The sequence below is a fragment of the Mixophyes fleayi genome, chromosome 10 (genome assembly GCF_038048845.1).
Source record: "Mixophyes fleayi isolate aMixFle1 chromosome 10, aMixFle1.hap1, whole genome shotgun sequence".
In the NCBI taxonomy this organism is placed as follows: domain Eukaryota; kingdom Metazoa; phylum Chordata; class Amphibia; order Anura; family Limnodynastidae; genus Mixophyes; species Mixophyes fleayi.
In genome coordinates this window covers 56,613,875-56,639,331 of record NC_134411.1, presented here as the reverse complement: position 1 = coordinate 56,639,331, position 25,457 = coordinate 56,613,875, and the positions used below count along the sequence as shown (strand labels likewise).

At 41.9% G+C, this 25,457-nt stretch overlaps 1 protein-coding gene across 2 annotated transcripts in view; it reads right to left on the bottom strand.

The window, feature by feature from the left end:
- The window catches only part of RIPOR1 (RHO family interacting cell polarization regulator 1), a 280,592-nt gene that overhangs the window by 100,659 nt on the left and 154,476 nt on the right, over positions 1-25,457 (bottom strand). For both annotated transcript variants that reach the window (XM_075188806.1, XM_075188805.1), the window contains exon 12: positions 9,123-9,252. In XM_075188806.1, the coding sequence (XP_075044907.1) occupies positions 9,123-9,252 (130 nt within the window). The remainder of the gene's footprint in view (positions 1-9,122; positions 9,253-25,457) is intronic.

The following is a 25,457-nucleotide window of genomic DNA, read 5'->3' as shown; positions in this document are numbered from 1 at the left end:
AAAAATTGAAAAGAAAAAAACCCCATATAAAATCCTATAATTTTTAGCTGTTTTTTGTTAATTCATTAGTATTTACATCATTAACATTACTTTACAGTCTATTTAATAGTGACCACCTAAACACACTTGATATTTTCAACAATATTGGCCAAATGCTGCAGGGAGCTGGCTGGCTAAAAACAGTGACAGAGCAGCGGAACAACACATGGCACTTTAAAAGAAGATATTATACCTATAAAACATTTGCACAGCAGAAGCAGTTTAACAAAGTAAAAATAACCTTTAAAACATACAGCATACTTGCCAACTTTTCCTCGCAAGTGACCATTGTTACAAGCTGCATATTAAAATATGATCCAGACCAGTGAGGTGTAACAACATGGTACAGGTGGCATTTCAATCTGCGTGTCATAACAAAAAGAGACTATGTTGACGCCTGCGCCATCCAATTCCGATTTTGCTACTCACTGGAGATCACTGGCAGCAAAGAGTCCTGCTAATGCAGGTTTCTCCTCCCCAGAAAGGAGCTGTCAACTCCAGAGTGGCAGTACCATTGTCAGGGAGGGACATGAGCTAGTCACTCTCTGGCGCATACAAAATCTCTGGATCCTCTATTGCCAATACTTTTTGTACCATACAGAATCACTGTACATTACAAATACATTAGAACACATTCTTTGAAGGAGATGTTTGATACAACTACCTCGACCACTCCTGAAGACCCCACATTAAAAATAGGCTAAACACTCACTAGAAGCAAATAGCTATTTTTTTGCTTATTTGGTATTTTTAACTAATTACAATTTTAGATATTGTAATTGACACTATTCAGAGCACTTCTTCCACCTATTTCATAACCTATATTACTTTGTGCTTTCAAATGAAGAGGGCTTAACAGCAAAAACCTGTAATATACAAAATTGCTCTTTTCAGAGCACCCCTTCCACCCACTTCCAACTAAACATCACCAATCACAAACAACAACTGAACGCCTGGAGCTTAGCAGAAGAGTTGGAGTATACAAAACGACATTGTAAAGCACAAGAGATACCCAATCATCAGAGCTATGAACAAAATACATTAAGCCCTAGAACCTCCCCACACCATTAGCCAAAAAACAAGGAACATCTTTCCTGTATAAGCACTACGAACATTTCATAGGTCAATTCTAACTAGAGATGGTCTCTGACCCCCATGATTTGGTTTTGGATCTGGATTACCTTCGGGTTTTGGTTATGGCAAAACCACCCTTGCATGTTCTGGTATTGGTTTTGTTTTGCAATTTTGTATAAAAATCTATTTTTTTGGCCTCAAATAACCTAGTTTAGTGCTCCACCTGTTTCTTGGATAAGTAAGGTAATTCTAAAGCGAATAAATTATAAAACAAAAAAACAGTTTAATTCCTGGTAGGCCTTCATTAATTCTACACACAAACCAGATTGTCTTCCTCTAAATCTATGCCGATTGGCAATGCAGCCATCATCTTTGGGTGTATATTACACCCTACACTTATAGTTAAATATATAAAGAATTGGACAAAGGCAGTTTGGTTTCTGTCTGTATAGGCCCCCCTCCACTTGTAGAAAATACTAAAAAAATTCAGCCATTATAGACTATAAAATGTACATTGAAATGGACAAAGCCAGTTTGGGGTCAGTCTGTGTATGACACCCTACCCATAATGTGAAATTGCCAAAACAGCAGCCTTTCAAGACGGTACGTTATATAGAAATGCCCCAAGTCCCTTTCCTATTTGGTGGTAGATTGCACCCTACACTTGAATAGAAAGTTTTAAAAAGATGTTATCATCATCATCTTCAGCTTCATCCTCACCCTCATCAGTGTGTATGTCATAAATCACAGACTATCAATTCATCGCCGCTTGAATCTGCCATTAGAGAACAGTCAGTGCTTGGATGTCTTTGATGGTGAAGGCCTTCCTCGTGGAAGATGTAGTTCATTTTTATGAACATCATTTTCTCCACATTTTTTGGAAGTACCCTCTCCTATGGCGATCACTGACTAGGTTCCCGGCTGTGCTGAATACTCGTTCAGATTACACACTGGAGGGTGGGCAGCTTAGGTATTGCAAAGCAAGTTTGTACATGGGTTTCCAAATGGCCTGCTTTTTTTCTCAGTAAGGAAAGGGACTGTCTGACATTTCCATATCAATTACCTCTTGAAAATAATTCTCCACCATCCTTTGCATGTTAATACTCTGATTGGATGGAGTTATGGGCAAGGTCACACATTTTTTTGAAAAATCCTTCAAACCAGCTCAGATGTTAAACTGTTCTGGTCTGCCCCCTTTGTCTTCCCTGCTTCTTTTTGGAAAAATACATTTTTTACGAGCAGCAGCTGCTTGAGAAACTAAAAGGAGGACACATCGTCAAGCCAAGGCCCAGTTCAGCAGACAACTTGCTGGGCAATAGCTCCTTGCAAAAGTTCACATCTCGCTCATTTTGAAGCAAAGACTCAATGTAGGTCTTAATCCTTGGATCAAGCACAGTGACCACAGCATAGTGATCAGAGTTCAAGATCTTAATAACTCGAGGATCATTGTGAAGCGAATTAAGTACTTGATCTACAAGGCCAACATACTTTGAAGGAGGAGATGAAAGCAAGCCATTCCGCAGTTTCTCAAACTGCAAGCTTGAGCCAAGTCATTCCTTTAAATAGACTATTGGAAAAGCAGAGTCTGCACTCATTTCACACGTCACAACTTCAAATGGTTTCAGCACCTTGCACAGCACTGAAAGGATTCCCCACTGTGTGTCACGAGCCGCGGCGGTACTCACAGCCGCCGCGGCTCGCTTCTCATGCGCCCCAGCGTCCCGGCCGTCACCTTGACGACCGGGACGTCATTTCCTCTTCCTGTCCGGCCGTTACCAGGGCAACGGCCAGACGCTAGTACACTAGTGCTGCGTCCTGGCGGTGCTGGTAGCCGGGCGCATGCGCATAGCAGGCAGCCTGTGGGCTGATTAGGCTTATTAACAGGCATTAGCCTGCAACTGTGTAGGTCAGGGGCAAGCCCTGATTGGCCCTGCTGGATACTAGTAAATTAGCCTGCAGGAGTGTGTTCAACTGCTGATTGGTCTGTGTCTGTACTTAAGGCAATGAGGTCTGCTGCCTCATTGCCGGTTATAGCTTCTGTGCTCCAGTCTGCTGACCTGCTTGTTCCAGTCCCTGTATCCTGTATCTACGTTTGACTTCCCGTGTATGACCCTTGGCTTCGTATTGGACTTCGCTTGTGTTTCCTGTGATCCTGATCCTTGGCTTGTTTACCCGTTCTGCTACTTTGCCTGTGACCTCTGCTTGTTCATCATTACTGTTACCTGCTCCCGGCCTTTGACCTCTGCGTGGACCTGACTCTTCTTGCCTGGGTTCTCCCCAGCCGGTACACACTTCACGACCCTCTGTCAGTCTGCAGCCCAGTCTGTCCCCACCATCAGGGGCTCCAGTGAACACCTGACTGGCAGAGTAGACTCCGGGTTGTGTTGTGCCGGCTGGAGGGGTTCCTAACACTGTGCAAGAGTGAAATACATCCCCCTTCCTTTCCCAATGTCATGGCTTGTTCAATATGCTTGGATAGCTTTGCGCTGTTCCTCCATCCTCTGAAGCATGTACAGGGTGGAATTCCACCTAGTTACAACCTCCTGCTTAAGTTGGTGGCAGGGCAAATTAAACTGTTCTTGGAGCTGCTGCAATCTCCTACATGCTGTGGCAGAATGCCTGAAATGCCCTGAAATTTTACGGCCCACCGAAAGCATCTCCTGCACCTCATGGTTATTTCTTAGGAAGCTCTTCACCACCAAGTTGATGTTGTGAGCAAAGCAGGGAATGTGATGGAATTCACCCAGCTGTAATGCTCGCACTATATTGTTAGCGCTATCAGAAATGACATATCCTGGGGAGAGTCCAAGTGGTATAAAGCCATCTATCAATCACAGCTCTTAGTTTTCGTAAAACAAATTGTCAGCTGTATGCCTGTTAGTGAAGCCGGTGATACAAAGAGTGGCCTGCCTGTGACAAATGTTACGTAGTGGTGTACATGCTGCTGCTGTTCCTGCTGGTAAAGGCGAATGACCAACCCAGTGGGCTGTCACAGTCATATAGTCTTTGGTTTGCCTATTTCCACTTGTCCACATATCTGTGGTTAAGTGGACAGTGGGCAGAACGGCTTTTTTCAGTGTAATCTCTACATTTGTACACACTTTTTGGTATAGTTGTGGAATAGATTTACGGAAACAATGGTGTTGCGATGGAATTCTGTAACACAGATACAAAACCTCAATTAACTGTGAAAAAATAGCTGCGTTTATTGTGGATATTGGACGCAGATCTAACACTAACATGGTAGCCATGGCGTCTGTGATCCGCTTTGTGACTGGGTGACTACTGTCATATTTGCTTCCCCTGGCAAATGATTGTTTCAGTTAATTGTTGAAATGTAGAACTGCTCTTTTTCTTTTCCTTCCTCTGGGATGACGATTCACCCAAAGCAGCAGCAGCAGTGGGACTAACGCTTTCTTCAGGTGAATCAATTATAGTGCAGGAGTCATCCAGCCTTACTAAGTGGGATGCAGGGCTAACTCCGAGCGCTACTGAGGATGTTGATGAGAATGGTGTTGTGGGTGTATTTTGTAGCCGTCGGGATGTCGGTAACCGAAGGGTCCTAACTGATGATGGAGTGCTTGTCATTTTTTTTGGAAGAACTTTCAGCTTTTCCCAATACTTTGCCATGAACTCTCATCAAACGGCGTAACATAGACAAGGTTCCGAGATGGTTAAGGTCCCTCCCTCGACTGAGTGCGGCTTGACATACACTACAAATGGCTATACAACTGTCGTCTGGATTTGGGTAGGAATAATTCCACACATAAGTGGATATTTTTGTTTTATGCCCAGGCATGACAATGGCCCTTTTCTTGACACGTGCCAGAACTGCTGCCACTGGTGCAGGACTTACACAAGCAACCTCATCCTCATCAACATTCTTATTAGCGCCCTCGTCGCCTACACAAATCTCCCCCTCATCCTCTTCTAATTCCAAAGTGGCATCCTCAATTTGTGTATTACAGGCTACACTCGGGCTGTTCAGGCACACAATCAGCAGAACTGCTGAAAGGGCCCTTCTTTATGGGTATACAAACAGAATGCTCACGATTAGACATACCACTGGTGGATGGACTCTCCACAGGGATTGGTGTCATTTCTGATTCAGAGCATACATTATCCTCTAATGCCTTACTGTTTTCTTGCAGCTCGGCTTTCACACGTAACAGTAGTTGTGCACCACTTTTAGACTCCAAATTACTTGGTCTTGCTTGGTCACGAGTGACTGTACAAGAAGGCGGCTCAGTAACATTTTTTGATCTGCCACTAATAGAGAAAGGCGAAGGCCTCATTCTTTCTTTGCCACTGTGTGTGTAGAATGGAATGTTGGCAATTTTTTTAAAAATTTTTTTTCTAAAGCGGCACTTAACTTTTCCTCAGTTACACTTCTTTTTCGCTTCAACACGGTAAATTTTTTGGGTGTGTGTTTTTTTCCCTGATTTAAAAAGACTATGTACTTTTACATAAGCTTTACCAGATGACGTACTGGGAACACTACCATCAGGACTGGTGCCAGCACCTGCTAGCTGATCCTGCTTATATGTGGACTGCTTTTAATCCATTTTAATGAGGCCAAAGCACTTGTAGTGCAAAAAATAGTATAGATACTGCTGCTAAATATGACTTTTTGCAGCCAGAAAATTTATTGTTTCAAACTGGGAAATATGGGGCACCCCTAAGCACTTGTAGTGCAAAATATTGAAAAAAAATGCCTCCTCTATTCTATCCTCCTCTCTTCCTGCTCTAACAATCAATTGCTAATAGAATTGGTATCAGAATTGAAATAATAATAGAAAGAATAAGGTATACAATTATTGCTCTGTCCCTGCTCTAATACAGCCTGTGACCTAACTCTGCTCTCTCCCTCTGTCAAATGGCGATGGATTGCTGTGTAGGCGGGTATTTATGCATTTCAAATATCGCGGGAAAGAGCTCTGAGATCCGACTACGTCACAATAACGTTTTGCCTAGATTTCGAATCCGAATGAGCGGGAGAGTACCGAGCCTGCTCGGCTCGGTACTCGGATAGGTGAAGTTCGGGTGGGTTCGGTTCTTGGGGAGCCGAGCCCGCCTATCTCTAATTCTAACCCAAGTTTACTCCTTCTCTCTTTACAGAACCTGTATCTCCATCACAGACCAACCCCCTCTCAGAGTAAAATACATAGACCACTCCTTGCACTACGGATCCTGGGAACTATTTTGCTTTCTCACACTTTTTATACCCCCCCCTTCCTCCGTGTTTGCGTGTGTTTCCTCCGTGTGCTCCGGTTCATCCCACAGTCCAAAAACATACTGGTAGACAAATTCATTACGAATTGATTCAACAAGTTCCAATGGGGCAGGAACTGATGTGGATGATTACATATTCTCTGTAAAGCGCTGCATAATATGGTGTCGCTATATAAATAAACAATAAATAAAATCCAACAACTGTCCTATGACATCTTGATAAAGGGTCATTGAAACTCACAATATTGAAGACTTTGCTTTATCATTAATGCGTCTGTATGACTGAAACGCTATATATTGTTTTGGAGTATATAAAAAAAAAAAGACAATTCTTCCAATAGCAGTACCGCAGAAATTACCATTCATCATACCTCAAGCAAATTTTGCAAAAAATGGTTTCTACAGATAATAAACTGAAAAGGAGTTCGCAAGGAAAGATACCTGAAGTGTATGCTCATGAATTATCCTGTGCAAAGAAATGTTAAGCTGCATATAAAATGCCACATTTCATCACAACAATCTTTAATTGCTATGTACATTAATGTATACTAACATACTTTTCACATTTGGTGTTTAATACTTTCAGTGAAGGCAACATTAGTTGATATTGAACAAATTTACACAATATGGATAGCAGCTGGTCTCAATACATAAAAGCACATAACTAGTTCTAGCGGTTACTAAGGGGGTGTACATATAAGTTGAGCACAGGCAGTCTACAATTGTTCTAAAAAGAAATGTTTCCTGTGGTAAAACAGTTCTAATAAACTTTCCAGTCACTAAACTAGGCTACTTCTAGCCAACTTACATAGTAGTCTTGCTCACAAGTATTAACCTGGATGGACGAGACATCACTGCATGAGCAACTCTGAGACAATTTCTCAATTAAGGTCTCTCGCAGCATGACAACCATTGGCCAGCTGTGCTTTCCCAAGTCTGGCAACATGGAACTCTTTTCAGGGCACAAATGGAGAAGATTGGCGTCACACAGAAGGATGGACATAATAAATCACACTACATAATGTGTCATTGTTTGTCTGTGCAGTGAAACCTTCATTGAACCTGGCTTATTAACCAGCTCACAGAGAGCAATGGAAATAAAAAGACAAAACAGTTTCAAATATGATACTCAGCTACAATTAGATTGATATAAATCGACTTCCTATAATACTTAAACTCTTAAAGGCAAATGTGCTACCTGACAGTCAGGAAGTATTATGTAAACGTCCTGCCAAAAGGGTGGCCATACTGTATGCTTAAACATGCTGCAACTGGAACCAGGCTTTCACTGATGGCCTCTGGAGCAAGTGCTTTGATTGGGAACCATTAGATTCAAGAAATTGGGAGGTGTGACTAAAGGAAAACATGTGGAAAAGAGTTTTGTTTTATACTATTTGTCATGGCTTTTATACAATAATGAGTGTCGCCCAATTTGATACCAAAAGGTCTCAGTGAAAAAAAACACCAAATCATTTGGGCAGATTAAGAAATAAAGTTATTTATGCATTAATGAACCCCAATAAGTAAAAATTCAAACTAAACTCTGCACATTCAAGTAGTAAAATTATAATAATCTTCAAATGAAATCTGTCATTAAGCAGATATTCAAGAAATCATCTTATTTATAGGGTGCTTCAGATTCCATATTATTGTGACCCCAGAAATACCTTTCGTATGATCTTCTGTGAATCCCTTTAACAGTTTTCAGGCTTTGTATTGTTTTAAAAAAACAATTCTACAGTGGGGAAAGCTTGGAATAAAAATCTTTGCAATTATTGCATCAATAATCTAACTCAATTCATAGCAAAAACGCATCAAATAGCAGCGCTAAAAGCTCCAATTAGTGACGACATGACCTGGTTGTATCAGTTAGTGTTGGAATCTTACATGCAAACAATGTAAAATAAAATGGATTTTCAAGTTAAAGGTGTTAGCCACACAGTTCCAAAGCTCTGCAGAAATCTGTTACACAGAACCAATTAAGCAATTTAGCACAGGTGGCCAGGCATTGCTGAATCTTCTAAAATAAAGTTCCCTGGTAACATGTTGTATTAGCAAAGACAGTAGTGTGCAAATGTTTGGGCACCCCTGGTCAAACTGTATATTTCATTGCATCTCTAAGTGAAAATAAGCTAATACAACCTTTGCACGATGCAAACTTGTCCAACGCATAATTCTTATGTGTAAAATTTAACACACTGACAAAAATAAAATTGTGACTTTTGCATATGCAAAACCTTTGCCTCCATATCTAACCAGTTGATTCGTTTAAGGCTTTAAAAACTTGACTGACTCAACAGGCTAAAAATTAAAAAGAAAAAAAGAAAGATTTCTATTCCAGTATTGAATACTCAGACTCTCCTAACAATTTATTTAAACATAGCACATTCACAGTTATTTTTTTTTTCAATCTGTTAATTTCATTCAATAGTAATTATGTATTAAAATGTGCAAAAATATGTAATGTTTAGTTTGTGCCTTGTGTAAAGTTATTATCATTGCGATTCAGTGAAACTTACAATTTGGCCAAGAGTTCCAAAACTGATATAAAAAGATGTGTATGTTTGAAACACATTTAATGGAAGACATTTTTTTTTTTTCAAAAGTGGCATTATGATTTAAACCTTAAAGCCATATTTGTACTGGATTCTCTGCAGTAAGGAGACTTAATTTCAAAGAAATGTGTGTAAGTTGTCTTGGGAACTCCGAAATGAAAAATTCTAAACAATTCAGTGTTTTTTTGAAAGTCGCATTAACTTAATATATCAACTACTTACATAGAAAGCTTGTTCTCGCAATGAGGGAGTATCTGGAGGACTAGGATTATATGCTGAAAACCGTTTGTTGACAGTGGAGGCTTTATTTACAGTGCTGGCAGCAGAGGGCTGATCGTCTTTGTCAAACGGACTGCAAAGAGAAAAAAGAAAAAAGTGGCACATCTTAATTGCACAATAACCTTACCTTATTGTTAAACTATAGAAATGAAGGGGATAATCTTATTTTATTTATAAGAACAGTTGGGATTGCAAATATAGCAAATTACACTAAAAAAAAGCATACCGTAAAATTAAGGAACACGTAATAGAGATGTCAATCCTTAAAGTAATATAGCATGTCTGTATCAAATTATGAATTTTGTACAGTAAATTGAGTCCTCAAAATAGTATGAGTTTGACATGCCTCATTTAAAACAAATTTCCATGGAAAGTTTACTGCCAAGAAACAAGTTTACGTAAAGACAATACCTAATTTCAATATTAAGGATTTGCCCCTGGGAGTTTGTTCTCTGGAAAAGGAACTCATTTTTCAATATTGACAAGCTGCACAGAAAAATTCCTCCATTGTATACTGGATGCAATTCTCAGAACTTTCTTCTTCTTTGAGCTTTATAAATTAATATTTTTTTTAAGTATTAACAATTCAACAACATTTAGTAAACACATAATTAAGGAGAAGATTGTGCACAAAGGTCTGCCTACACAGTGCAGCGTTTTAAAAGCAGTGTTGCACCAGCTAAAAAAAATGCCACTGGAAATTATTTCACCAACTGACATAGCACAGTCTACACTGGTTTAACTCAGAGCACTGACGAATATTAAGCAAAGTTTGGACTAGATCACAGCCTTTCAAAATAATTGGGTCCTAACTGACCAAAACCACCACCCACAACAGTAGAACTGTTCCAAATTTAGTATAATTTGAATGTATTTTTATTTGTATTGTAAATTATTATATTCCTTAGGTGAACCTATTTCGCTATTTACACATGCAGTTTCACAGATATTATATCCTACTTTCGCATGATATTTTTTTGATCTACATTTCATCTCCATTTTATTATTCAGATTATGTATTGTATATGTTTTTTTTTTAAAAGATTTATTTCTCCCCGCCTCCCCCCACTTCTCTTCTATCTCTTGTTCTGCTTTCTTTTTCTTTTCTTCTATTGGCGGTCTGCCACACCGCCTCCTAATCTATCTTGCCCACTTTTCTATGACTAGCCTCTCTTTTCTGTGTCTTCTCTCTTCTATCCTTATAGTAAAAATGTGGTCAACATCATAACTCTTCTCTTTATGATATGCAATGATTGTATTAGTCACTGAATTGTAACAGATTTTGCCTTGGACTAATGCTCATTATTGACCTTCTCAAAAATAAAAACTTTATAAAAAAAAAAAAAAAAAAAAAAAAGATTTATTTCTGTGTGGTCCACTAATAAACCTTTAGTCTACCCATCCTCCCAGTACTCATAAGATATTTGTTATGTTACTTACTGAATAAGTAATGGACTGCCCTGGTGGAGGGTTGTTACCATGATAACAAACGGCTAATTCTGGGACCCTGAGAGCGTGTTGAAGACAGGGTGTATTTAACATTGGTGGCCAGTGTGTGGCAGTATTTAAGGATCTGTATCATAGCTGACCACAGTAATACGGGAAGTTGTACTGCTGGTATTTAAGAACACTTACCTGCTGGACGATTCTTGGTGAAAAACCCTTTCTGTAACGAAACTCTTGAAAGGGACATGCTCCATTGAAGTGATATCATTGACTTACTCTGCATGAACCAATGTTTTGACCAAGGGTGTGCACCGGCCACTTTTAGCGTTTTGTGTTTTGGGTTCTGATTAGCTTGAGGTTTTGGGTTCTGATTTGTTTTGCCAAAACACCCGACGAAAGGTTTTGGTTCTGATTTAGGGTTTTGGGTTCGGATTTATTTTTTAAAAAAGCATAAAAAGTGCTAAAATCCAGTTTTGTTTTGTTTTTTTCACTCCTACGCTATTATTAACCTCAATAACATTCAATAACAATCATTTCCACTAATTTCCAGTCTATTCTGAACACCTCACAATATTGTTTTTAGGCCAAAAGGTTGCACCGAGGTAGCTGGATGTCTAAGCTAAGCGACACATTTGGGCGGCACAAACACGTGGCCCATCTAGGAGTGGCACTGCAGTGGCAGACAGGATGGCAGTTTGAAAAGCTATGCCCCAAAGAGCACATAATGCCAAAAAAAGAGGTGCAAGATGGAATTGTCCTTGGGCCCTCCCACCCACCCTTATGTTGGGGAAATAGGACATGTGCACAAACCAATCATTTCAGCGACGGGGCCTGCAAAACTGTGGCTGAAATTATTGGTTCGTTTGGACCCCCCTGTTGCAACAATAAGCCACATTGTTAGGAGCCTTGTATGCTACAGAACGCTTTTTTAACATCCTTAACATGTTAACATAACAAGATTATTTAGAGAAAGTATTTAGTATTATTTAAAGAACAGATAAAACTATTTTATTTACCATACAATTTCTTCTAAACATTAGTATACATTTTGTAAAGAAAGAAAATAAAATTATTTTTGCACCGTATCTCCATTTAATTTACCTGTTTTTAACACCCTCAAAATCTTGACATACTTAAAGAAGCACTCAATAATGTGCACAACTGCTGACATATAAACAGAAAACATTCCTTTTTATGGCAAGTAATAAACAAGTATTTTCCGTAGCTATCTAGGTAATGATTGTTCCTTTTAATTACATACATTTGTGATTTAAGTATAGTGAGGGGACATAGTACTAATCATGCAACACAGACAAGGACCACTGCACCACAGTCTCAGAAAAATAAGACTTTCTGAAACTGAACTTATACTGATGTTTCTCTTTTCGGTTAATACAGTAGCAAGAACATTGACTAACAAAAAGCAAAAAGCTACAGCTTTTAATAATTGCCAATTTCGAAAGGCTGAGTGGAGAGCTGACAAGTCTGAGCAGACCTCCAGCCAATAGTCTCAGTACAAGAAAGTGACTAGATTAATGATCACATTATAATTCATTAAAGAGTAGTGAGAGGATGGATGCCTGCTTTAATTAGTTTTATTACTGCAGGAAAATGTTATATTATATGATTTTATATGATGTTGCAAGTTAACACAAATGTAGATAGAGGAAATGCAATTGGTGTTGATTGTATATAACAGAGACTGAGCCCTGGAAGATATGCTGTATAAACACTGAAACAGCTGCAGCTGAAAGCTCGTCTTAAACACTAGTTACTCCGTATGACCATAAGTCCAAAATGCACAAATGCCAGATTTCCAAGAGTCTATATGTCCGGATAAGGGTTGAAATATACCAAGATCATAAAAGCTGAATAAACAGTAGCCCAAATATAAAGACACGCTGTATAGAGTCCAATACCCAAAACCGCTGTGTGTGGTCAGAGTGAAAAGTGACTTCATACACAGAAGCGGTGGTTGCCAAACAATGGTACCCGAAAACAGCAGGATTGACTGACCTATTTCCGGAGTGTATTTCCAGAGTAACCCTGGTCCGGTGTTCAGGTCTCCACATGCTGCGGTACAGTTGTCCTGGGTCCTGTGGTGTAATGAGGAGTAACTCCCGGCCGGCCGCCCCTCCTCTCTATGCAGATGTGTATCTGCGTCTCCCGATGTTGCCATGGGCAATGAGCATGCGCAGAGGCGCAAATTCGTGTGCTTCTTGTATACACTGACTTGTTAGAAGTGGGGAATAATATTAATCCGGATCTCGCGAGATCCGACTGCGGGATGATGACGCTTTGCCTCGTTCTGAGTTGTGTGTCGGGCGGAAATCCCTGAACAGTGCTCGGATCGGGCTCGGATCGGCACTGTTCGGGGGTGTTTGGATTAGGGAAATCCGAGCCCGCTCATCCCTAGTTTTGACGCACATACACTGTTATGCCTTCAGCAGTTATGTATCTATATATGTATGTATTCTGTGTAAACTCCATCTAGGGGTCAGCTTGGCATTAACTTAAATTGAACTCTCAGAGCCTCTGTAGTTTATTCACCAAAGCACCATGGGAGCTACAAGCCTCCATTTTAGATATTACATGCTAGAAGCAAGAGGTGCAGTATATCTCTCCCCTTAGCACAGCATCAATGGTAAGATTGCGCCCTAGTTATGCATTTTTGCCATGTGTTTTCATGTTTGCATTACAATACATTTGTTCATGTTGTAAATGTATTTCCTTATTTCTGTATTACAGTTTTACTACTTGAATTATAACATTCTTAACTATTTGAATAAACAACATTGAAGTAGGAGTGGTTATGCTGTCTGTCTGATTATATTCAGGCTAAAGAGAAGACTATAGTGAAGACAGAACATTAAAACATTGGCTGTCAGCAAGTGGAACACATATATTCTGATTAACAGACCTGCTACACTGCCAGCTCAGTTATCTGCATATGACAAACTTAACAGTTTTCTACACAGTCTGCAACACAGTGGCCTCTCAGCAAGAGGAGTACAGCCACTTGACTTCACAGAAATCTACAAATTGTCAGTGCAGCCATCCTGATTCAGCAATAGAGCAGTTCCTGCATAGTCAAGCACCTACTTAAAGGAGCCAACACTGACTTCTCAGAAACTGGCACTCAGTATATGCAGTTACCTGTATACTGCAATATAGTGATCTCTATAAAGTCAAACACCTACCTCTCAACATCATGTCACAGAAAACGACACCTATATACAAAACAAGGTCTCAAACCTCTGCTTCCTCAAAATCATCTGTCAGCAATGCAGCCATCGTTGCCCGCGCAAAAGCTGTTGCCGCGAATGTACGCGTCAACTTTGCAGAGCAAGAAATGCAATTGTACATAGAGAAATCACGTCAGGAGGCAGAAATGACAGTAGAGAAATTACGCTTAGAGGCAATTATGGAAAAGCTTGCTGCAGAAAAGGAAGCCGCAGCTGCCATTGCTGAAGCAGACTTCTTGGAGACTGCAGATCGCCCTGATATAAAAGGCAACATCAATGTACTTGACTCAGAGCTAGGATCCCAAGATCCACTGCAACGCACATCAGAATATGTCCATCAAGTCTCCAAAATGAGTAGCAACCCTCCGGAAGCACAAGGTATGCAAACAGACTTTATCAGTGAAAAAAGTCTAACACGCTGTACAGTGCAACCACATGTGAACAACAAACCGCAAATTTACAAGCAAGAGAATTCTACACAAGGTGAAACCACGAGGGACATCCCTCCCCCACGCCCAGAGTTTGAGTCTGTTAACTACAACAACAAAGGCAGCGCCTCCTGCAGACAAAAGTGACATGACACAAGCCGGCTGGAAACAGACAATCCTAGCAGGTATGACCACACACCACTTGCTCACTAGGTTCCTACACCGACAGCACATCCTAGAGCCAACCAGGACACACTAGACTTTGCCAAGTTTCTTGCACGACGAGAGCTAGTAACACAAGGACTTTCAAAGTTTAATGATCGACCTGAGAGCTCCTTCCTAGATGCAATCACAGGCTTAGACCTTTCATATAGCGAGGAGCTAGACCTCTTAATAAAATGGCTTGGAAATGAGTCTGTTTAACATGCTAAAAGGTTTAGAGCAATTAATATAAACTACCCAGAGTCTGGCCTTAAAATGATCTGGGATAGACTTGATGAATGTTATGGCTCACCAGAAGCAATAGAAGGTGCACTATTCAAAAGAATTGATGATTTCCCTAGATTACCTAACAAGGGCTACCAGAGACTTAGAGAACTGAGTGATCTATTAATGGGGCTTCAAGTAGCCAAGTCTGAAGGAGACTTACCAGGACTTGCCTACCTTGACACAGCTAGAGACATTAACCCCATAGTTCAAAAGCTACCTTACAATCTGCAGGAACAGTGGGTCAACCATGGCTCCAAATACAAACAGCGGAACAATGTGCCATTTCCCCCATTCTCTGTTTTTGTGGACTTTGTACACCAGCTAGCTAAAGTCAGAAACGATCCTAGTTTTGCCTTTACCCTATCAGGTGCTACCCCAATACTACCTAACCCATGCAAAACATCAGTTGCAGTTCACAAGACTAATGTGTATCCTCCAGATTCCTTCCACAGGTCTTCCAGATATATCAGTAAAGAGTCTAAAGACAAGGATCCTAGCAAACAGTGTCCTCTACATCGGAGACCACATCCTCTCCTGAAATGCAGAACATTCAGAGAGAAGTCCCTGGAGAACCGCAAAGCCTTCCTTCGAGAAAACGACATCTGCTACAAGTGCTGCTCTTCAACATCCCACTTCGCCAAGGACTGTAAGGTCAGTGTCAACTGCACAGAGTGCAACAGCACAGATCACAACACAGCTCTACACCCTGGGCCTCCGCCATGGACTTTATTACACAATCACAGTGGCACCGAGCATGGCGGGGAGCACAGTGGAGAGGGAAGGAACACTACTACAGTCACACCAGAGATCACTTCACAATGTACTGAAGTCTGCAAAGAAGCCATAAGCGGCAGATCTTGTTCCAAAATCTGTTTAAGAGTCTACCCAAAGGGCCAGCCAGACAAAGCTGTCAAACTCTATGCAATCCTAGACGATCAAAGTAACAAGTCTCTAGCCAGATCAACCTTCTTTGAAATCTTTAGTATCAAAGGCCCCAACACTCCTTACTCCTTAAAGACTTGTGCAGGGAGTTTTGAGACAACAGGGAGGAGAGCTACTGGCTATCAAGTCGAGTCCATGGACGGAAAGGCTTGTCTTCCCTTACCAGCTATCACTGAGTGCAACCAGATCCCAGATAACAAGTCTGAAATTCCTACACCAGATGCAACTATTCGTCATGCACACTTGAAACGTATAGCACACCTGTTACCAGAACTGGACCCTCAAGCCCAGATAATTCTACTCATAGGGAGAGATATCTTAGGGGTCCACAAAGTCAGAAGCCAGATCAACGGTCAATACAATGCACCTTATGCTCAACGACTAGATCTGGGATGGGTCATAATAGGAGATGTATGTCTGGGAAACGTACACAGACCATCTTCTGTTAACAGCATGCTTACCTATACCTTGGAAAATGGACGTCCTTCTATTTTCCAACCATGTCACAATCGCTTTCTCATAAAATAATTGCCATACTTTCCTGTCATAGACTCCTCTAGTGACAATCACGTCTGTGACAACTATCAAGATCATCTTGGGTGCACAGTCTTCCAAAGAACACAGAAGGATGATCAGGTGGCAATGTCAATTGAGAACAAACAATTCTTAGAAATAATCAGAATGAACTAGTCAAAGATGAGGCAAACAGCTGGGTTGTACTTCTACCCTTTAGAACCCACAGACCTCGCCTAACTAACAACAGAGAGCAAGTACTTAAATGCTTCTCTTCACTTAAACGTAACTTTCACAGGAAACCAGAGATGAGAGATCACTTCTTCTCTTTCATGAACAAAATATTTGAGAATGGCCATGCTGAAATAGCTCCCATCCTCAAAGATACAGAGGTACAGAACCGGAGACTCTGTGTATTCTCAGATGCTTCAGTTAAAGCAATAGCAGCTGTTACATATCTTAAAACTGTGGACATAAAAGGACAATGTCATATCGGGTTTGTTATGGGGAAAGCAAAGTTAGCACCACAACCAGAGCACACCGTACCCAGACTGGAACTTTGTGCTGCAGTACTAGCCGTTGAGATAGCTGAACTCATCTCATCTGAGTTGCCTATTAAGCTTGCAGAAGCAGAATTCTACACAGACAGTAAAGTAGTGTTAGGCTACATTAACAATGAGACCAGACGATTTCATGTTTATGTCAGCAATCGAGTGCTACGGATTAGGAGATCTACCAATCCAAAACAGTGGCACTATGTATCTACTGTTCACAATGTTGCAGACCACGCTACAAGAGCTGTCACAGCCAATCTCTTTAAAGACACTTGATGGCTCACAGGACCTGAATTCATGTACAAAGCAGATTGGAACAATCAAGAAAGTCACACATTTGAGTTAGTAGACGCAGACTCAGATGTTGAAATCCGTACACAAGTGACTACAATCCATACCACAATTTCAGATTGTCAATTGGAGCCTCACAGATTTCAAAGGTTCTCAACTTGGAAATCACTTGTCAGAGCTTTTTTTTTTGCCTAACCCACATAGCTCGGTCATTTAAAAATGCCACACCTGTAAATGCAAATGGATGTAAGGGTTGGCATCACTGTCAAGATACTTACATAGTAACAGAGACACAACAGTCCAAGAACCTCATTATCCGTGTTGTGCAACGTCAAGCCTATACTAGAGAGGTTGACTGTATTACCAGTGGAAAACCTATTCTTAGGGACAGCGTCCTGAAGAAGCTAGACCCATTCCTCGACAAGCATAATTTGCGGAGAGTAGGAGGCCGCATTGAAGAAGCAAACTTAGGATTCAATGAGAAACATCCATTAATCATTCCTGGAAGTCACAACGTTACTTCTTTAATTGTGCAACACTATCACAATGAGGTCAAACATCAGGGACGATTATTTACCAAAGGGGCTCTACGATCAGCTGGGTTCTGGATTATTGGAGCAAAACGACGTGTAAGTAACAATCTTCAAATGTATCACTTGTCGCAGACTTCTTGGTACTTCTCAAACTCAGAAAATAGCCAATCTTCCAGCAGACAGGCTTAGTACAGAACCTCCCTTTTCTAACGTTGGTCTTGATGTATTTGGTCCCTGGACTGTCATCACCCGACATACAAGAGGAGCGAATGCAAGCAGTAAGCGCTGGGCAGTTGTATTCACCTGTATGGCTATCAGAGCTGTTCATATTGAAGTCATAGAATCAATGGACACTTCAAGCTTCATTAATGCTCTTAGACGTTTCATTGCCATCCATGGTCCTATAAAACACATCCACTCCGACAGAAGCACTAACTTCGTTGGAGCAGCCAAAGAGCTACAAATTTGCTTGAACATCGACACTAAAGGTGTGCAGAGATACCTTAGTGAACAGAGTTGTGCATGGACCTTCAACCCACCTCATTCTTCTCATATGGGAGGGACCTGGGAGAGAATGATCGGCATAATTCGCAGAATCCTTGATTCTATCTTCCTACAAGTAGGAACTGCAAAACTCACTCACGAGAGTTTAACAACCTTCATGGCTGAAGTCTCAGCTATTGTCAATGCTAGACCTCTGACTTCAGTTTCTAATGACCCAGAAGATCCATTCCTGCTTACTCCTGCCACTCTTCTTACCCAGAAAACTGGGACTATCCATGCTCCTCCTGGAGAGTTCAACACCAAAGACTTATATAAATGTCAATGGAGGCAAGTACAAAGTCTTGCAAACACCTTCTGGGACAGGTGGAAGAGACAGTACATCTCTACGCTGCAATCAAGGGACAAGTGGCAAGTTGCCAAACCTAACTTAAAACCTGGTGACGTTGTGCTCGCCAGAGATTGTCAATCACAGCGTAATTAGTGGCCTTTAAGTCTTGTCACCAAAACATTCCCAAGCAAAGATGGGAAGGTCCGTAAGGTCGAGGTCAAGATTTGCAAGCACGGAGAGACCAAGTTATTTCTTAGACCAGTATCTGAGCTAATCTTGTTGTTACCTTCAGAGGACTTAAGTGGTGGCATCAATTGATACCAGGCGGGGAGTGTTATGCCTTCAGCAGTTATGTATCTACATATGTATGTATTCTGTGTAAACTCCATCTAGGGGTCAGCTTGGCATTAACTTAAATTGAACTCTCAGAGCCTCTGTAGTTTATTCACCAAAGCACCATGGGAGCTACAAGCCTCCATTTTAGATATTACATGCTAGAAGCAAGAGGTGCAGTATATCTCTCCCCTTAGCACAGCATCAATGGTAAGATTGCTCCCTAGTTATGCATTTTTGCCATGTGTTTTCATGTTTGCATTACAATACATTTGTTCATGTTGTAAATATATTTCCTTATTTCTGTATTACAGTTTTATCACTTGAATTATAACATTCTTAACTATTTGAATAAACGACATTGAAGTAGGAGTGGTTATGCTGTCTGTCTGATTATATTCAGGCTAAAGAGAAGACTATAGTGAAGACAGAACATACACAGTAAAGTCAACTCTTGCCTAAGGAGGGCAGGAGCATGCAGCCAGCTAAAAAGATTCTGTCCAGCAGGACTGCATGCCATTGGAAAAGGTAAGTAAAGTCATCTTGAGATGGTATTATGTTTTTAGTACTAGTGGTGAAATCAAAGCTTGATGAATAGATTCAAATCACTGTCCCCATAGAGGTCGATGTGGACAGTGCTAAATAACTGAAGGTTGCTTAGAGCCTTTGTTAAATGATGCTAAGTGGTGAACAAGCTTTTTTTATGCACTTTTGCTTAGGATTTTTTTTCACCGCTTTATAAATAGGTCCTCATGTTTATACAACACTTTCACACAAGCAAAACATATAGGTAGGGCCCTTAGATTGGAAGGCAGAAGCCCCTTGTTTAAAAATAAAGAAAACAAAAAGGAACACAAGAGGGAAGACGGTGGTGAGAAGAAACCTTAGGAGAAGAGAAGAGACAAGTACTAGCAGAGAATTTTTTTCAGAAAAGGGGTCATAATGTGGGCAAGAACACTTAGGAAATAAACATGGGAAAGAAAATGAAGGAGTAGTAGCAAAGAGAAAATAGGAGATAACAAAGCTGCACCTAATGGAGACCACAACGCCGAATTGAGGATGACCTGTCACCGTGTTTCAAGATTAGTGGGAATCATAGAACACTGGAAGAGCATGTGGCTTCCTCCCAAAACTGCAACAAGTTACGTATAATGGAAGAAATAGCTGGGGACAAGCAGGTGGTGCATTTTTTAGGTTTTCTTTTATTAGGTTTGCAGTGCGAGTGTTATTACAGCGTGTTCAATTAGCTCAGATAGAAGCTGGTATAAAAAAGTACTATTGCCAGTAAGAGGGGTGCTGCAATGTTACCAGAGCACTGACTTAATATCAAAAAGGAGTAGGTAGCCCAATGATGCAAGAGCTTAGACTGTAGGATATAATTTGTTGTGACATCACTAACCCTACCACTTGTATGAATCCCCCAGTCCACACAGAACATGTCTGCAAACACACTTTTTGTGTAATTCGAGCAGCAACTGCCTCCTCACATGAAAACCTGCTGCAGAGAGTGAGAAAGCATGATTGACTTATTTAGCTAAGGTGAAGCCATCCAGTCAGGGCCATCTTTCCCATTGGGCACGCTGGGCAGGTGCCCGGGGGCCCTGCAGCCCAGGGGGGCCCTCCGGAGGCAGAAAAAAAAAAAAACCTGCAAAAAAGAAGAAAATACTTACCGTGCTGTCAGCTGGCGATCCGGCTCCCTCCCTGGTCTCCTCCTCCGTTGCGCTGGCAGTGCATGTCGGGCGTGACGTCATCACGCTCGCCCAACATCCATTGCGGAGCACGACGGAGGAGGAGACCAGGGAGGGAGCCGGATCGCCAGCTGACAGCACGGTAAGTATTTTCTTCTTTTTTGCAGGTTTTTTTTTGCAGGGCCCATATATATAATATTTTTTTTTTATATATAGGGGCCCCGGTGCACTGCTGTGCCCGGGGGCCCAAGAGCTTCTTAAGAGCGCCCTGCATCCAGTTATTTCAAATATATATTATTTAGCTCAGTAATACAGATTGATAGATATTAAGTGAAATATATGCTTGATTATTATTTTGAATGGTTTATTTTATTAAGCACAAATTAACTGCTGTGAAGGTAAGAACAATATGATTCTGAATAGAATTTATTTTTATAATATTATTATTATTTTTTATTTATAGGGCGCCACTAGCTATCCGTAGCGCCGTACAGGGACAGACAGAAGCACGATACAGGGTGAGACAGCACAGTACAGTTAACAAAAAGCACAGTAACTCCAAAGCTCAATGTACAGCTAGATGAGAGGGGTAGAAGGGCAGGAGGGCCTCGTGGAAGAGACAAGGAGCTTTTGAGTCGGATGGCCTCGATTTTAGAGGAGAAGAAGGAGGCAAAGTCAGTGGCGGTCAGGGAGGAGGGGAGAGGAGGGACGGGGGGGACGACAGGAGGGTGTTGAAGGTGGCGAAGAGGCGGCGGGGGTTGGAGGACTGGGAGGAGATAAGGGATTTAAAGAAAGATTGTTTGGCGAGAGAGAGAGAGCGGAGCTATAGGAAGAGAGGATGAACTTGAAGTGGAGAAAATTAGCCAGGGGGCGGGATTTTCTCCAGTGTCGTTCAGCCATACGGGAGCATTTTTGGAGGAAGCGGGTGAATTTGGAGTGCCAAGGTTGGGGTTTGGAGCAATGGGGTTTGACAGAGTGGGCCGGGGCGATGGCATCAAGAGCAGAGGTGAGGGTGTGGTTGTAGAAGGAGACCGCCAGGTTGGGGCAGGCCTGGAAGGAAAGGGGAGAAAGGAGAGTGTCAAGAGTAGAGGACAAAGTAGCAGGATCGAGAGCGTCAAGGCTGCGCCTGGAGTGAGTAGGAGTGGGCGTGGGGAGGGGAGCAGAGGAAGATATAGAGAAGGTGGTGGTCGGATAGAGGAAAGGGAGAGATGGAGAAGTCAGAGAGATTACAGAGGAAGGAGAAGACTAGGTCAAGGGAGTGACCAAGGTAGTGGGTAGAGGGGGGGTCCATTGTGTGAGGCCAAGGGAGGAGAGGGTGAGCAGTTTAATGGACGCAGGGTCAGTGGGGTTGTCGATAGGGAAGTTAAAGTCGCTGAGGATGGAGGGGAGGTCAGGGGAGAGGTGGTGAAGAAGCCAGGCGGCGAAGTTGTCGATGAAGAGGGAGGTGGGACCAGGGGGGCGGTAGATGACAGTGACACGGAGGTGGATGGGGTAGAAGAGACGGATAGAGTTGGCTTCAAAAGAGGAGAAGGAAAGGGAGGGTTCAGGGGGGATGACACAAAAAGTATAGGCGGGGGAGAGGAGGAAGCCCACACCACCGCCTGGACGGACTCTGGGTCTGGCGGAGTGGGTGAAGGAGAGGCCGCCATAGGAGAGGGCGGCTGGGGGAGGCAGTGTCAGAGTCGGAGAGCCAAGTTTCCATAATGGCAAGTAGGCTAAAAGAGTTGGATACGAAGAGATCATGGATGGCGGCGAGTTTGTTGCAGACGGATCTGGCATTCCACAGGGCACAGGAGAAGGGGAAGGAGGGAAGAGGAGAGATAGGGATGAGGTTGGCAAGATGGGCAGAGTGCTGGGGAGAGCGGGGGCAAGAGGGTGAGGTGGAGCCCCAGGAGAGAATGGGAATGGCGCGTGGACAGGGGGGCATAGTGAGAGGAGAGAGAGACACGGAAGGGAGAGGGCAGAGAGGAGCGAGGGAGAGAGAGAGACTGGGATAGAGGGCTGAAGAGGAGAGGACGAAGGAAGGGGGCAGATGGGAAAAGGAGGGCAGGATAGAGGGAAGTAGCGGGCGGTGGGGAGACAGAGAAGGGGTATGGGAGGATACTAGGAGGGCAGGGGAGCAGGAGCCGACGGCTGCAGGAGATGGGGGAGACAAGGGACACGAGGAGAATGAGGGGAAGTCAGTAATGAGGCTTAAAAGTGGAAGGGAGAAAAGGTGTGGCAAAGAAAACAAGGCAGGAGGGCATAAGGAAAAACAGTGAACAATGGAGTAAGTAGCAGTGAATAATGGAGACAAAATAATGGGGAGACTAACAGTGGATAATGGAGACAGAACAGTGAGTAATGGAGACAATGAAAAGCAGTAGGTAGCAGAACGTAACAGGAAAATAAAAGTGGAGGCAATAAAAACAGGCAATAAAACAGGAAAATAAAACAGGAAAATAAAACAGGAAAACAGGCACTAGGGGTGAAGGTAGTCACCAGATAGCCACTAAGGAGTGGATTAAGTAAGTGATGATCTGCGACAGTTACTACTGGTGAGTGGATCAGGTGAGCGATGATCTGCGGCAGTTACCACTGATGAGGGGATCAGGTGAGCGATGATCTGCGGCAGTTACCACTGGTGAGTGGATCGGGTAAGCGATGATCTGCGGCAGTTACCACTGGTGAGTGGATCAGGTAAGTGATGATCATATTATAATTATATGATGGTTGTTTTTAATGCAATACCAGGAGAACAGACATACGTTTTTCCATTGCCAGATTTCCAAGCTTCACATTCTTGGATCCAATTTATCTAGAAACTGCCCTGATCCCCATGATTTTTGCAATGTATTACTCCTTTATTGTTATCCCCCAATTACCTGGCAGGGAACATCAAACAAATAATCATAGGTCTGGAATAAGTATGTGCAATATGCAATGTGATGACTCACACATCACAGAAGCAGCCAAATTTCCACTGTTAACAAAAAAAAAAAAAACAACAACACACCACTGGAGTAATTAGCAGGGCTAGAGCTGCATGGGTCATAGTTCACCACCATATCTATTATCCCTTTCATTTGGATCCAACTGTGATTGTTAGAAAGTACCAGTTACTGTTTAAGGACAGCCAAGCAATCCTTTTGTGTGGTCTCGGATTGGTGTAATACAGAGATTTGTTATTTTGTCATCGGATAACCTGTCTATCAGACACCAATCAAGTTCTTGTTAATCTGCTGTGAAGTACCCAGGACTGTACAAAAAAAAACAAACTCATTATATAAAAAGGACCTGTAAAATGCACTGCAGAAAATCAGTCGAATCATCAAGCGCATGATAATTATCCATAGTACTCTAATCTATCCTAAATCATGTTTTCATATTCTGACATTATGTGTAAGTGAATCCAATAATTTGCTGTACAAACCTCTAGCTTTATACAATTCTTATCTGTGGCTGGATCACTTATAAATAACTTATTTGTGGCTCGATCATGTAGAAATAATTATTCTAGAAATGTATTTGAAACAGAGGTACAGGCTCCAATGTATAATTTAAAAAGCACTTATGTTACATTTGGATGTGCTATGTAGGGAAATGACTTGTTTGGTGTTTAGCAACTTTTCTTTGGGACTTCTCAAGTTAGCAATAGAGTGGAGGAAATGTGTATTCTGCAACTGTCTAAAGAAAGGACCCATGTTAATCTCATGTTAATTAGATCTCTTGATGTGCGAGTGTCCAACACCCCTGAAGGTACAGGAAGGTTTAATTAGACTTGCTGCTAGATTTCCTCTGTGTCTAAAACAGGATGCAGGAAATCACATTTTAGGATATTGCAGATAAGTGTAAATATTGTTAGCTTTGCATGTAAATCCATGTTTGGGAAACATATATCGTATCCCGACACTACAAATAGCTCAGACATTATGGAACCATCTCAGATCAGGGGGCTGGCTTACCCCCTGCCAGGAGTTATGTCAGAACTGTATAAAAAGTGAGCTGTTTGAACATGTAATGTATCATTCTTGTACCATCTATACTTCTGGAAAGATGGCTAGTACCACAGACTGGCATGTAAACTCCTTCTTAGAACTACTTGAGCAAATAAACATCACTTGCTTCAAATACCTGCTTGACCACCTTTCCATGCTGAAATTCCTGTGACCTACAGATTAGACCCAACTCTAATTTGTTCCCAGCTGTTCTGAGATTTGGACCCAGCTTTCCGGTACCACCGCTCTGCCCGCTACCCAGTATCTCTGGCCAGTGTGATAGGCCAGGGGGGGATCCATCCACAGCAACTCTGATCCATAGTAAGAGGCCAGGGATACCAGGTACACCAGCAACGGGGTACACTAGCAGCGACCGTTACCCAGAAGGAACCCGATTCTAGATCCCAGTAAGGAGTCTAATGGTGGCAGCAGCTTAAGCCCCTCCTACTCCAGTTAGAGGGCGCATTTGGGATAAAGAAAGGGAACGGTGGCATAGTAAGCCCAGCCGGTTCCGAACAGCAGCAGACAGGTGGTCCATCCTGTCACATTATCAAATTATTAAATTAGATAAACCACTAAAACAGCATATAACAAACTCTTTATATTTATCCTGATTGCGCATCATAAAAGGATTATTGTACTTTATACAGTTAAATACATTTATCTTATTTAATTTGGAGGAAATTGATAACCTTAGGGAATAGTGGGCGCTGGTGCTGGAGTAGGCACTAATTCTAAAATTGTTTGAATTCAAGCTCATCTCCTACTATATACCTCCACCAAAAGCTTCTCAGTTTGTTTGTTTCTTTTAACTAAAGTCCAAGAAATAGGATTGAAATAACAAGTTCACCACACAACTTCTGAATTAGAGATATGGATTTAACAGAGGATGAGCGGATTAATGGATATTCCAAAACTGCCCCCAAGAGAGAGTATTTTTAGACACAGCTGTGCACAAAACTTTTTGCCCAAAGCTGATGACTTCAGATAAAAAGACACTGAACCTG